We start from the raw sequence: 13,460 nt of genomic DNA on the forward strand, positions 1-13,460 counted from the left end.
GAGCTGGTTGTGCAGAGTACCCAATGAGCCACCTTGAAACATTACCACTAAGGGTGAAGAGTTTGTCCAGGCCTATGCATGTCCATCACCACTACAGCAGGGGGAAACACTCAGCTTGACGTCAGTCAGTAAATCCTTTCAAAACCTTTGGTTTTGTTTTTCATTTCTTCAGCAAAAAGTCTTGGAGCAGCGACTGTATTTTGCATTCTGTTTTATGTGGCAAAGAAACAGTAATGGCAAGTTATAAATCAGGTCCTCTTACAGAGCATAGCACCATTGTCATCTAAATTTCTATATGCACAAATCATACTAAATTATTCCAGTTCATTGTCCTTATTATATTCTTAGTACTTTAGGAAGAAATATGGATTATTTAAAAATATATAGTAAAAATGAAGTAACTCAAAGGGGCCTAATATGGTAATTTACATAACTAGTGAAATACCTACTAGGTATTTTACATAATTCTTCCTTGAACAGCTTAACTCTAACTTCCTCCACCTTCAAATGAGAACAAGGACTACTGAATCTGATTCAAAATGAGTAAGCAGTAGATAAAACACCATATCTGGTTTTTATGTGAATGATGCTGCCTCAGAAATACTGGTCGTTGGACAGTTGGACAAGTCTTTCCTTAGGAATGCTGTATCTGGAACTTTTCCCATATCTCAACTGGACTTACTGTACTATAAACACCGTAAGAAGTGCTTCATGTAAATCATTCTATTTCTTTCAGTAGTTTGAATAGTTATCATTCATTATGTACATCTCAAAGTTTATCCCCCCTCAAAAAGAAGCTAATTTTTCTTTCCTCTCTCTGTCTTTGAATCTCCCTCATTTCTACTCTGCTGAATTGTTTGCCAATTATCAGTCATTTACTTCTTTAAGAAATGTGATTTTTATTTTCCTTTAGCTTAGAAAGTCATTAAAAACATCTAATTTTAAATCCGTCTGCAAACCTTATTTTGGAAACTGAAATACATATGACCAATGTCAGATACAAATTTATTTCCAGAGAGCTTGCAAGATATTAAAAGTTTCATCAAAGATATCTGAATCATCAAAGCCCTACCTTAGGAGATTTGCCAGATACAATTTCTCAGTTTTTTTCCTACATTATAGGATTAGCTCTCACCAGCCTACAAATCTCATTAAAACACTGATAATTGAAAACATCACCTGTGGCATCATTAGTATCAGGGTCTTTTATTAAATTTCTGAAGTCACTGGCTCTTCCCATTGAGGTGACGAATGACAATTTGTAACAATAGTCATGGATTATATATTCCAGGGAATCTGATAATGTTGATATAGAAAGAACTTCCATTTCAGTATTCAAGATCTGACAGTTATCATTACAATATGACCTAACTGGGAAAACAACAGAAGTTTTTTTTGTGTTTGTTTTCCTTTGACTCAGAGAAACCATACTTGGCCCTTTATAATTTAAGCCTCAAAGCTTCTTTTCAGATTCAAAATGTCTACCAGTTCATTCTTATTTTTTTTTTTTTTTAAAGTTAAGCTTTCTTCCAGCCTAGCTTCAAAGCTGGACAATCTCCCTATCTCCCCATTTATCCCTGCAGTGAAAGACAAGCACAGACATTTTTCTGGGTTAAAGTTTTACTGCTAATGACTTTAGGGGAAATTCTAACAGGACCAAACATGAGCCCTATGAAACAGTAAAAGGGCTTTATGTCCTCTTTGGGAGGGCTTGTGGAATTCCCTCCTCCCCCTGCTCCTTCAGACCACATCTTTGATGAAGGTTCTCTTTTCTATAATGGCCAACAACCCTGGAGATGTCCCCAGTCAGACTTGATGATGCAATAAAAGCAGGTTATTTACTCCCTTTCTTTTATAGAATTAATTTGCATTTCTATGATATGTAGAGCAGAAGATAGCCAGTTCACTAAGCTTCCACCCTTCTCTAGAGTGGTAACTGGCTTTTTAAGGTTATCCCCAATCTGTAGCCAGAATAACCTTTTGAAATTGTAAACTTAAATGTCACTTTGTTTATAATGCTTCCTTGGCTTTCCAATGAAATCATGATAAAGTGCTAGTTCCTCAACAGAGCTCCTTAAAGCCCTTCCAGATTGGACCCAGTTTACATTTTCAACTCATCTCTCCTTTTATTTCCCAACTTTCCTTCCACTTTTTAAAATTTCCAGCTGCCAAACTACAGTTCCTTTCCCGTGTCCTGATCCACTCTCACTCAACTACTACCACTGATTTTTCACACATAAACTCACACTTAATCCACACTATAATGCTGTGGGCTAGGAGGAATTGCTTCTCCCCCGTTGTTTTCCAGTTGAAGAAATTGAGGTTCAGTAATTTGAGATGCTAAGTAATTTGCTCAAGGTTACACAGCTAGTAAATAGCAGATCTAAATCCAAGTGTATTCATCCATTCTTTCAATTAGTATTTTGTGAGCACTTATGTGCCTGGCACTGCTTTAGACAATGGGGAGACAGTAAACAAATTTTATCCAAGTTTTATCCTTCCTTATTATTTCTCAATGCCTGGCATAAAGCAGTACCTGCTCAAAACATTCCTGATGGTAAATGCAATCAAAAGTTCCCATTTAATGCTCCAAAGATATTTCTAAAGGTGATACACCCAATACTTACACATCTCATACTAATAGAATGATTCTATCATTTAACTGATCTCACTAAAAAGATTCAAAATTTGCAGTATTTGATTCTAGTGGTTCAATTTCCAGATATCTGGAAATCTGGTTGGTTCTTTTTCATCATTCAGATATCTGCTAAATTGTCACATCTCCACAGAGATGTTGCTGATGACTCCACCTAATGTAGACCCTATATATTTTCATCACTCCTTTCTGAAATTTCCTTACCTCCCTGACTGACCTCTCTTCACTACTCCTCCCATAAGAATGCCAGCTCCAGAGTCCTGTACCTAATTTGTCTTGTTACCCTCTTAATAAGGTCTGACCATAGCAGGTACTCAGTTAAGTACTGTCCAAATAAATGATTGAAATAACAATAACGATATGGCCATTACAAAATATGGGTCTTTATAATTAGGCTACTCAGCAAAAGTGATCAGGTTATACTTGTAGACGGAGTCCAGAAATGCTATCATTAATTATCATATCTGTATTGGGCACTTTGCTATCTATGATGTCTGTGAAGAGCTCGATTATTTTCACATTACTGAAATTACATGTAATGCCTCTCCACATATAATTTTATTAGTTAAAACTCTCATACCAACATTTTTAAGCATCTTCACTACCAAACCGATTAACCCACTTACCCTTGAAATGATTTTCTCTTTTGCTCCTGATACAGTGAAGACAAAATTCCTCTCTCCCTAGGAAAGACTGATTGATACTTATCTAGCTAGGGATTTGAAATCTGTCCCGTGATCACCATCAACCTCCTCTATTGGATTAAACATACAATCATGTTTGAGTATCTTTCAAATATGTAACAAGTAAATTTTCTCATATTCCCCTTCAACTACTATGTCATTTCTCTGTGCCTTTCACAGCCAAAAGTCTCTATCTATACAGACCCCTCGTTTCCTCATATCTAAGTAATTTCTCAGACTGTGACAACTAGGCTTTCACTCCACCACCCCATGGGAAGTGCTTGTCATGGTCACCAATGACTTCCATGTAGCCAAACTCAAAGGTCACACTTTTCAGGACTCATCTTACTTCGATTCTCAGCAGCATTAAAGACAGCAATAGGGCCTCCCCGGTGGCGCAGCAGGCTGAGCACAGCGCTGTGAGGTTGTCTGCAGACTCTGTGCGGCAGGTTTGATTCCCAGCCAGCCAGGGGGATTCCCACATGGCGCAGACCTCTCCTGCAGCGCCCGCTGCTCCCCTCAGCAGTGCTTTCGGTCCGCCTGCCTGTTCTGCTCCCCGCTCTGTCTCTGGTGAATCCTCTCACCCTCCCATGACTCTGACCTGTGCCCCAGCTATTGTATAAATAAAAAATAAATCTTGAAAAAAAAAATAGACAGCAATAACTCCTAAATTTGCCACTCTTCTCTCTGGCTTTCTGAATATTCTTGATTGTCTTTCTACCTCTCCAGAAGCATCTTCCCAATCCCCTCTTCCTCTTTAAAACATCAGGATTGATTCTGGTTCTTTTCTTTCTACACTCCCAGATGTATGATGAGATGATCTCATTAATTCCTCTACATTTGCATATCAGTTTATTCTGATGACTCCCAAACATTTCTCCTAGGCCCAGACTTCTATTTTGAACTGCAGATTTGCATACTTACATATCTACCTAACATGGTGTCTTTGATATCTCTCAGGGATATAAAATGGCCTAGCTTCAAAAGAGAACCCTTGATTTTCCTCAAAACCTGCATAGACTGTGTCCTCTGAAGCCCCTCCACCCCTGTATGGCAACATGGTCCATCAAAATGCTCAAACTAGAATCCTTGGAGGCATCCTAGATTGATACTTTTCCCTCATCCTCACTTCTATTACCAAGTTCTAAGAATTTTTATCTACAAAATGTATGAGTTTATCTTCTTTTCATCCTCTTCTCAATATGTATTGTGTTCACCTTGAATTAAGAGGGCAGGCTTTGGTGTTAAGCAAAATTAATTCACAGCAATAATAGCTTGAGTATTCACTGTGTGTCTGGCACTATCCTAATTATTTTACATATATTAACTCCTTTCATCTTCATAACGACCTCACAAGGTAGGCACCATAAATATTATTTTCTCCATTTTAATTTAAATCAATCCTAATGGAATCAGAATCCAAACTCCCAAATCTGGTTCCAGATCTCACTATGCTAGGTTGTCCCTTGGAAAAAAGGAGACTAAAGATAAAGAGATGAGCTCAAATGCAATAGTCAGATAAGAAATAATGAAAATATAAGCCAGCAAGGAAAACAGATATAAAGGAGAAATTTTTTAAAAACATTTAGGTAAGGCTAAATACAGTTATATCATGTTCAATAATGGAAAAACTGACCATAAAGGTATCAATTTTTCCAAAAATGAGCTACAAATTCAATTCCTACCAATATCACAACAGATCAACTTAACTAACAGACTTTAAAAGTTCTATCCATGAGTAAATCCAAAATATTCTTGAAGAACAAGAGATTTACTCTCAGACATTAAGGATTATTTTAAAGTTTTAGTAATTAAAACATCATGGTATTGACTCAGAGAAATTAACCTAGATAACAGAATACAGAAACCATAAACTACCACACATATGCAGAAATTTGATTTATAAGAGCAGGTATAGCTAGAAGGTGAAGAAGTGAACTTTTCTATAAATGATGTTGGAAAAATTAGATATCAGTATGGATAAAATGGAACTGGATCCTTACCAACACCCCAACACACACACACACACACACACACACACACAAATTAATTAAAAAAATCAATTCTGAGTGAATTAAAGACTTAAGTGTGAAAAGGAAAAAACAAAACAAAATAAAAAAACACAACGACAACAACAACTTTTTAAGTCAATATAAAAGAATATGGACTTAGACATACACCACAAAGGAAGAAATAGATAAATTATAATATACTAAACTAAGAACTTTGGATCCAAAAACATATAAAGTGAAATTACAAACCATAACCTGGGAGAATATACCAGATACACACATAACTGACAAAAGACATGGCATGTATGTAGGGGATTACATGGTAAAGGCTCAAAAGTACATATAAAATCTGTATAAAATCTGGCATGTAGTAGGCACTTTAATACTTGTTGAGTGAATAAAAATCTGATTACTGACTGAGGGAATCAACCAGCACTTTCTGTGCATACAAAATATGAGCAAGCAAGAAAAGGAAAATCAGAACCCCAATTTGTATACTCAAAGTCTCAAGTTAATTTCTCTTCCAGATCAGATGCATGAACAGTCAGCTATCAGCTGCAAATGGAAACTATACAAACAAGGCAGATAAAGACCAACCACAGGAAAGGAGGAGGTTGAAAAAGTAAGAGAAAGTAACAAAGAGAATGAAGGGAAGGCAACATTGTCAGATTGCAGGTCATCTTTCATGAGAATTAGAACAGGGCAAGAAAACAGAGAAATCTACCCATCTTCAGTAAAAAAACAACAAATGATAGGACAACTTTAAAAGATGAGGAAATATAGATTATGGATATTGATTATGGGTAGATGCTTTTTTTTCTTAAATGTATTATGTAGTATATCAGATAAAAATCAGATATACAAAAAGGTTTTAAAAAAACAAACAACTAAGAAATAGAACGCTAAGGCTAAGACATCACTAAGACATCTTCGGTGTCCTTCTTCAGTTATATCCCCCTCCAGAGGCAACAGTATCCTGAATTTGTCCACTAGTTTTTGTAACTTTATCAAAAACTGCCTCTGTGTGAATGTCCAGTATTTGTTTTGCCATTCTGACTTGCTTTACTACACATAACTCCCTCAGACTCCCTCCATTTTGCTGAAAATGGCTGCATTCCATCTCTTATTATGATCGAATACTATTACATCCTGTGGATATACCACATCTTGATCCAATTGTCTATGACATTTAGGCAGCTTCCACATCTGTGCTATTGTAACTAGTGCTGCAATAAATATTGTAGAGCTTTTTTGTGTGTTGATGTTTCATATTCTTTGGATAGATGCCGCAAAGTGGGATAGATGGGCCATACAGTATTTCCAATTTTAGGTTTTAAAAATGAATTCAAATCACTTTCTGTAACAGCTGTACCTGTTCATATTCCCACTGACAGGGTAAGAGGGTTCCTCTTTCTCTGCTTTCAAGCACTTGTTGCTGGAAATATGTTCTATTCTTATGGATGTGAGACGGTGCCTCACTGTAGTTTTAACTTGCATCTCATTAGAAATGATGATGAGCAATTTTTCATATTATGGCCTTCTGGATATCCTATTTTTGGTGAATTGTCTGTTCATATCTGCAGCTCATTTATTAATATGGGATGTTTTTCTGTGTATATTGTATGAGTTTTTTTGTGTATCTTGGATATTAACCCTTTGTCAATTATATATTGTGTTCATATTTTTCTCCCATTCAGTTGGATGTCTTTTTAACTTTGTTGTATTTTCTTTTGCTGTGTAAGTTTTTTAATTTGAGGTAGTCCCAACTGTTAAGTTTCCATTTTATATCCCTTACTATAGGGATTAAGTCTCTAAAAACATCTTTATTGTTGATGTAATGGACATACTGCCAATGTTACTGGTGAATTCTATCAAACATTTAAAGAATTAACAGCAATCTTCCTCTAATTCTCCCAAAAAGGACAAGAGGAAGGAACATTTCCTGATATTCTATGAGGCCAAGGTTATCCTGATACCAGAGCAAGACAAAGACAATACAAGAAAAGAACATTAGAGACCAATGAATCTGACAGAAACATCTCTTATGAATATAGACAGAAAAATCCTCAACAAATTACTAGTAAATCCAATCCAATAGCACATTAAAACAATTATACACTATGGCCAAGATTTGTCACAGGAATGCAAGGGTATTTCAATACAAAGAAATCAGTCCTTGTAATACACCACATCACCATCTTGACAGAAACAGAAAAGGCATTTAACACAATACAACACCCCTTCATGATAAAAGGACCCAGTGAAACTTTGAAGACATTATGTTAAGTGAAATAAAGCAGTTACAAAAAAGATGACTGGGGCCTCCCTGGTGGTGCAGGTGGCTGAGTGCAGTGCTGTGAAGCTGTCTGCAGCCTCTGCAGTGCCAGTTCCATCCCCACCGGCCTCGGAGCAACCCACATGGCGAGCAGACCTCTCCAGTCTTGCTCACTGCTCCCCTCAGCAGTGTATTGTCAGTCTGCCTGTTCTGTTCCCCGCTCTGTCTCTGGTAAATCCTCTCACCCTCCCACGCATCTGGCCTGTACCCCGGTTCTTGTATAAATAAAAATAAATCTTTAAAAAAAAAAGATGAAGGATGACTGTATAATAATGTGAAGGCACTTAATGCCACTGAACTGTACAATTTAAAATGGATAAAAGGGGGCCTCCCCGGTGGCGCAGCGGTTGAGCGCTGGGTTGTGAAGCCGCCCGCGGCTTCTGCAGCGCCGGTTCGATCCCCGACTGCTCCCCGGCCACAGGAGGAGGGTCCCACATGGCGCGCAGACCTCTCCTGCCGCCCGCTGCTCCCCTCAGCAGTGTACTTCGGTCCTTCTGCCTGCTCTGCTCCCCGCTCTGGCTCTGGTGAATTCTCTCACCCTCCCGCGCTTCTGACTGTACCCAGTGCATATATAAACAGAACAAACAAACAAACAAACAAATAAATAAATAAACATGCCTCTATTTAAAAAAAAAATAAAATAAAAAAATAAAATGGATAAAAGGGAAAATTTTACGTTAAGTACATTTTACCACAATAAAAGAGTAAAAAGACATGTGAGTGGGAGAAATATGTAAGAGAATATGTATACATTTCTAAATAAAAAACATACTTGTAGAATAATGAGTGCTGCTAAGAAAATTTCCGTATCCAAAATAAAAAAGAGGTAAAAACAAATAAATAAAAATAAAGCAGTCACAAAAAGGACAAATTTGTATCATTCCACCTATAGGAAGTTTCTATAGTCAAATTTATAAATCTTTTTATTGTCTCCATAGATCAATAGATCAATAGATTCAATAGATCCCCAAAGGTCAGGGGAGGAGCAGGGAAATTAACAGAGCAGAGAGAATTTTTAGGGTAGTGAAAATTCTATGATGATGGATACATGTCATACACCATGTCCAAATCCACAGTATACCAAGAATGAACCCTAAGCTAAACATACCTGATCACAATGTATCAATATAGGTACAAAGTGTATACCACTTTGGTGGGGAATGTTGACAATAATGGAGGCTGAGATAAATGGAAATCTCTCTCTTTCCTCTCAATTTTGCTGTGAACCTAAAGCTGTTCTAATAAAGCCTTCTAATTCTAGGTATATACCCAAGAGAAAGAAAATATATGCCTACACAGAAACTTGTACATGAATGTTTATAAACATTTCAAGGTCATTTCATTGTATAAATACAATCCTGTATTAGCATTATTCATGATAGCCCAAAGGCACAGACAACCCAAACATCCATCAATGAATGAATGGATAATCCAAACTGTGATATATACATAAAACAGGTGTTAATCATTAAAAGGCATGAAATTCTAAAGTATGAATACATGCCACAATGTGGATGTACCCTGACAACATTTTGCTAAGTGAAAGATGCCAAACACAAAGTTCACCCATTGTCTGATACCACTTATATGAAATATCCAGAAAAGGTAATCCAGAGACAGAACACATATTGGTGGTTACCAGGGAGAGAGGAGAGAGCAACTGCTTAACAAGTACAGGGTATTCTTTTGGGGTGATAAAAATGTTTTGGAATTTGACAGCGGTGGTAGTTGCACAACAGAATGAATGGACTAAATTCCTCTAAATTGCTCACTTTAAAATGGTTAATTTGGGGCCTCACTGGTGGTGCAAGGGGTTAAGACGAAGCATTATGAAGTTGTAGGCAGCCTCTGCAGCACGAATTTGATCCCCAGCCAGGAAGCAACCCAAATGGCGCAACAGACCTCTCCTGTCTCACCCGCCGCTCCCCTCAGCAGTATATTTCGTCAGTCTGCCTATTCTGTTCCCCACTCTGTCTCTGGTGAATCCTCTCACCCACCACACCTCTGGCCTATACCCAGCTCTTGTATGCATAAATAAATAAATCTTTTTAAAAAATAAATAAAACGGTTAATTTTATGTCATATAAATTCCACTTCAACTTAAAAAAAATGAAAGGGAAAAAAATTTTAATACAAAACATAAAATTTAACTTTATGCTCTTTCAAAACAACAGCTCTATTGAGATACAATTCACCCAGTTCACAATTCTCTGTGTCTTTAGTGTAATAACACAGTTGTCCAACCATCACCACCATTTTAGAACACTGTATCATCTCCACCGCCTCCTCCCCTCAAAACCCCCCAGTGGCCATTACCATTCATTCTCTACCTCCTGCCCCCACCCCACAGCATACACTCATCTTTCTGTCTCCATAGAGATGCCTTTTCTATACATTTCATAGACATGGAATCATGTTCTATAGACCTTTGTGCCTGACTTCTTTCATGCAGCATGTTTTCAGGAATCTCCTATACTTTAACTGTAACTATGCCATATTATTATACAGTCTGTGCCATTATTAACATATAAAGGGAAACATAAAGAGAAATTTAAAGGACCACTTATGAAAAGACATTAATACAATGGCAGATCAAGAGTCAAAAGGGAAATTAAGTGAGGATGAATCTTTATAAAATACAAATCAATAGATGTGAAGCAAAACCATTACAAGATATAATGGAAAATAAGCAAACTAGGGTAAAAGAAAAAATTTTATAAAACAAATTGTCAACAAGAATATTTCCCCAAACAAAGGTATGGGAAAAGAGATGACAGGGCCTAATTAAAAAGAGAAAAGGAAGAACTAAGAATAACTGATTACCTTTGTGGATAAAAACTTTTCCTTCCAATGAGTATTTCTCAAAATGTAATCCCTGAACTGCAAGAACCAAAATCACCTAAGAACTTGTTTTAAAAAATCAGACTTCTGGTCTGTGCCCCACACAATCACCAAAGATGGGACACTGGAAACTGTATTTTGTAAGTACAACAGATGATTCTTAGGAATACTAATTGGGAACTAATCTCTTGCGCAAATTAATGCAAAAGATTGAATGTATGTAAGAGTCTAGAAAACAGTGATCCGAGTAACGCATGGAAACATAATTGAAAAAGTCGAGGGGAAAAAAACACTTAAAATTTTGGCATATTGTGTTGTTCAAAAATCTTGTGAATTTGCTGTTGGGAAAAAAAATCTAAATGTGTAAGTATGAAAACCATTTTACTAACACCCGTGAAAACTACCCAGGGTATGACGTAGGGAAGCACTCTTAAATGTACGGCCTGTGGTACAGAGAGTACATAGGTAGATGTGAAATTGTTGACCATGTTAACTATTTTTATAACAAGTACAGTTACATTTAATTATCTCCATCCCCAAATCTGATAACCTAACAAAGCCAAACTTTTTGCCACTGTACACAGCACGCTACATGGACAACAGCACGAATTATCAAATACCATGTCAGACACTGACATGCAAACTCAGGAGCAGGTTATTTACTTTCGGACCAAGTTCAACCCTATTTTTCTGATCACACTTAAAACTAGAGTTAAGTTTCTCAATATTGAGATTATTGCATGGTAAAACTCAAATTTCCCTAAAAAAATCACTAAATGTGTATATAAAGATAGCCTTTATTATGCTTGTTAGCAAAGATTCCTGAAGGTTCCAACTCACTTTAGTGAAGAAGTTATACTATGGGTTAGCAGGGACAGAGAAAGGAAGTTTATATTATGTAACTCTCAAAGCATCTCACTAAAAGAATGTAAAATTTGTCTATTTTCCCCATATGAAAAAGCATCCTTCGTCTATAAACACAAAAACCCAACTGAGGCTTATTTAGATCACCTTTATGTTGCATTTGGAAACCCAATTATAGTTCATCTAACCCTAAGATGTAGATGTTTTCAACATTTCCAGACACGAATTTTGCATATCTTATCATGAAACAGCTATACTGCGGGAATGAATTAGCCCAATAGAAGTAAATAAGCTACATGGTAAGTTATGCTGCTTTCAAAGGAAATTTTTATTTATCATCACCATTTGGCTTGATGCATGAAGGTCTAGAAGCATCTGAAAATTCTCTGACACTTTTTTTATTTCACAATTAATGTTTCAAAATTCAGAACTCCATAATTAAGCCTTAAAAGCAGACTAAGACACAAATGTGTGGACTTTACCAAGATCTCACATTTCCTTCCCAACAAGCAGTAAACCAATAATTCATCATTCAGTCCCTAAACCCCACTCCCCGGCTCCCTAGACATCCCTCCTATGTTCACTAAAGCCTCTTCCTCACACAAATCCAGTCTTTCTCTCTCTCTCTCTCTCTCTCTCTCTCTCTCACACACACACACACACACACACACACACACGCGTCTCCAAGTCTCCACACTGGCAAAACAGCCTTTTAATATTCATCTGGTTGCTTCCTTCCACTAATACTGCAGATTTGACACTCCCTACACCCTCGTTCCATTCCTACAACATTCACTACTCAGAGCCACAAAGAAATCAGCCCCTTTCCGTAACTGCACAACTTAATTCCACACACCTCCTTCCCTGCCCCCACCCCGCCCCTTATTCGCTCTCCTGCCTTTGTTATTCAAAAGCTGCAAAGTCTGGGAAAATCTCACTCACCTCATGCTATAGGCACCAGCACCCAGTTCCTGGCCGATCCCAGACAGACTAGCATCAAAGTCCTGCACCAGCCCGGATTCAATCACTTCATCGGCCAGAGGCAGCTTCAGAGCCCAGGCCATTCTGGCTCCTTCCTGGCCCTAGGAGACACGGTTTCTCATACAAAAGGCGAGTGGTGCGATTCCACCCCAAAAGAGCAAAAACACAGACAACTCCAGAAAGCTCTCCCACCCAGGACCCACCGGCCACCCTAAATCCGACCCGTCCAAGCCATGCCCGGGACCCTCGGCTGCGCTGACTTCCAAATTCCCCCTCACCCAAGCGCTCTGCAGCCACGCGACTCCCCCTTTGCTTAACAGTTTCCAGGCGGCGCAGAGGCAGAACAGGGTTCCGGCACCTCCGGCCCCGGGGCTGCCCCCTTGACCTCGTGGTCATTCGTTTCTCCGCCAGCAGCCCCGCAGCAGCGCCCGCCGCCCGCCCGGCCCTCGCCTCTCCCGCGCCCTCCCCGGAGGCCCCTCCCCGCGGACCAGCCTCCCTCTCCCCCCCCCGGGCCCCGCTTCCGGTCAGTCCCACGATCACTTCCGGTCACACCTTCTCACACCCGCGGCTCCTCGAACCAAATCCACATTTCCACCGCGCCCACTCCCGCCCTCTGCAGCGCCCCGCGCCGCGGCCACGAGACGTGGAAGGGGAGCGCCCAGCGCCGGCTTGCGAAAGCCTCGTCAGAACCCCCGCGTCAACCAATCATGGCACCGCCTTCCTTTGCGGGTCGCGGCGAGCGTGACGTCACCCCGTCGCTAGCCAATGAAGGCGAGACCTCGTCGGCATGCGCACTGATGATTGGCTAGCTCTGCGACTGTTCCCCGCCCCCAGAGGCGGGCCGGGCGAGCTGGGCGAGGAGTCGGCGTGTTTGGGGCCACGCGGGGTGGGGAGGCTGCTGTGGTGGTGGCTCCGGTGGCTGCCTGAGGTGCGGAGGGCTTTTTCGCCTACGCAACCGAACCCAGCACCGGAGGACTCTTTTTTTTTTTTTTTAAAGATTTATTTATTTATGCATACAAGAGCTGGGGTACAGGCCAGAGATGCAGGGGGTGAGAGTGTTATAGGGCAGCCCCGATATTGAACGGGTT

At 39.3% G+C, this 13,460-nt stretch overlaps 1 protein-coding gene across 3 annotated transcripts in view; it reads right to left on the minus strand.

Moving 5' to 3' along the window:
* TFCP2 (transcription factor CP2) overlaps positions 1-12,455 on the minus strand; it is a gene marked incomplete at both ends in the record, with an annotated part of 38,318 nt that extends 25,863 nt beyond the window's left edge. For all 3 annotated transcript variants that reach the window (XM_084255535.1, XM_084255534.1, XM_084255533.1), the window contains one exon: positions 12,334-12,455. In XM_084255535.1, the coding sequence (XP_084111661.1) occupies positions 12,334-12,455 (122 nt within the window). The remainder of the gene's footprint in view (positions 1-12,333) is intronic.
* Positions 12,456-13,460: the final 1,005 nt, after the last annotated feature.

The sequence above is a fragment of the Talpa europaea genome (genome assembly GCF_964194135.1).
Source record: "Talpa europaea genome assembly, chromosome: 15".
NCBI lineage: Eukaryota > Metazoa > Chordata > Mammalia > Eulipotyphla > Talpidae > Talpa > Talpa europaea.